This window comes from Eurytemora carolleeae, unplaced genomic scaffold (assembly GCF_000591075.1).
Source record: "Eurytemora carolleeae unplaced genomic scaffold, Eaff_2.0 scaffold1797, whole genome shotgun sequence".
In the NCBI taxonomy this organism is placed as follows: Eukaryota; Metazoa; Arthropoda; class Copepoda; order Calanoida; family Temoridae; genus Eurytemora; species Eurytemora carolleeae.
This window is the reverse complement of record NW_019397696.1, coordinates 24857-26273: the sequence shown is the minus strand read 5'-3', so window position 1 is coordinate 26273 and position 1417 is coordinate 24857. Positions and strand designations below refer to the sequence as shown.

General features: G+C 31.2%; 1 protein-coding gene across 2 annotated transcripts in view; it reads left to right on the top strand.

The window, feature by feature from the left end:
- LOC111715531 (tumor necrosis factor alpha-induced protein 8-like protein) overlaps positions 1-1417 on the top strand; it is a 26282-nt gene that overhangs the window by 13644 nt on the left and 11221 nt on the right. Inside the window, exon 1 of one of the 2 annotated variants that reach the window (XM_023490869.1) lies at positions 171-295. The exons of the other annotated variant lie outside the window; for it this stretch is intronic. Coding sequence (XP_023346637.1) covers positions 220-295 — 76 coding nt within the window. The 5' untranslated portion in view covers positions 171-219. Of the gene's footprint in view, positions 1-170; positions 296-1417 lie in introns of those variants that run through there. 2 annotated transcript variants of the gene reach the window in all.

Genomic DNA, 1417 nt, shown 5'->3' with positions numbered 1-1417 from the left:
GGGGTAAAACAAATTCTAGGGATGGGGGGAGGGTAAAAATTGTTAAAATTTATCCCCTTAGAAAATCCTTATTTACGCCCCTGATCCAATATAATGTGGGACACCCTACCCTCAGAAATCAGCATATTGTAACAAAAAGGTTATTAAGGACACCGTGTACACTGTACATTGTACACAACTTTAAACAATTAATATTTTATAAAAAAAGAATAAAGATTGATGAGTGAAAAAATGTCTGTCGGAGAATATTTAGATTTTTGTTTCATTCCTGGTCGAAGCAAAACTAAAAGTAAAGGTATTTATATAAGAGTTACATTTTATTTGTCTCAAATAAAACAATATTTTTCTTTAAAATAACATTTTTCTTTTTAAACTACATTCCTTTTATACAATTCAGAAGAGTCATGGTTTAAAGTTTAAAATTCTTTTTTATTTCCCGGAATTCTGCTGAATTTCAAATTTATTGAAAGAATAAATAATAAATGTTAGAAATATTCTCTTGGCTGATTTATGTTATTTGCAGAGGTTCAGTTGACAACATTTTAAAATGTGAAAATTCCTTTTTTTCAAAAGTATTCTTAGATTTGTTGATGGGTGAAAGTTATTTTATCACCCTACAACAGGGTGATAAAGTAACTTTATCGACCTGCTATTAAATAAGTTTAATAGAATTGAATAAAACTGTGTTGGTAAAAAAGTTTTTGCTTTGATTTTTACTTTTTGATTTTTACTTTTTCTATTGTGTTTTCTAGTGTGTTTTCTAGTGTGTTTTCTAGTGTGTTTTCTATTGTGTTTTCTATTGTGTTTTCTATTGTGTTTTCTATTGTGTTTTCTAGTGTGTTTTCGTTCAAAGTTTATTGATTATTATTTTTTTATAAGTGAATTCCTTGAGCGTGGGGCAGAAATAATAAAAATACAGTTTGTTCATAATTTTGGATAAACCAAAACATGAACATTTTGTTCAGAATGTTTGAAAAATCTCTTAAATTAGCATAACCTCAAAATTCTAACATACACGTCACACGTCGTAGGCTTCCACGCCCTTCGTAACAATCCTCTGTTTCAACTTATAATCTGGGAGCATTTTCTCTTAGTACTTATTAAACAATGACAAAAAATTGGCAAAGGGGATGGTGGAGTTGGCACATTTGATGTAGGGGGGGGGGGCCCTGCCTTCATTTTTGATTCAAATCTTCCAATTTTTTGGGTGCGCGCCTAATTAGGGTTCGAAATTCCTATAATAAAATAAAATTGAACTTTAATGACCTCTAATGACCTCTAATGACCTCCACAAATAGAAAATATTTCAACTATGGCTTAATGCATATCAAACGAAAGCTGGGAACCCAGGGAATCCAGTAGCAGCAACAAATCCAGTGTTTGACCTTCTAATGACCTCTTACGACCTCTAATGACC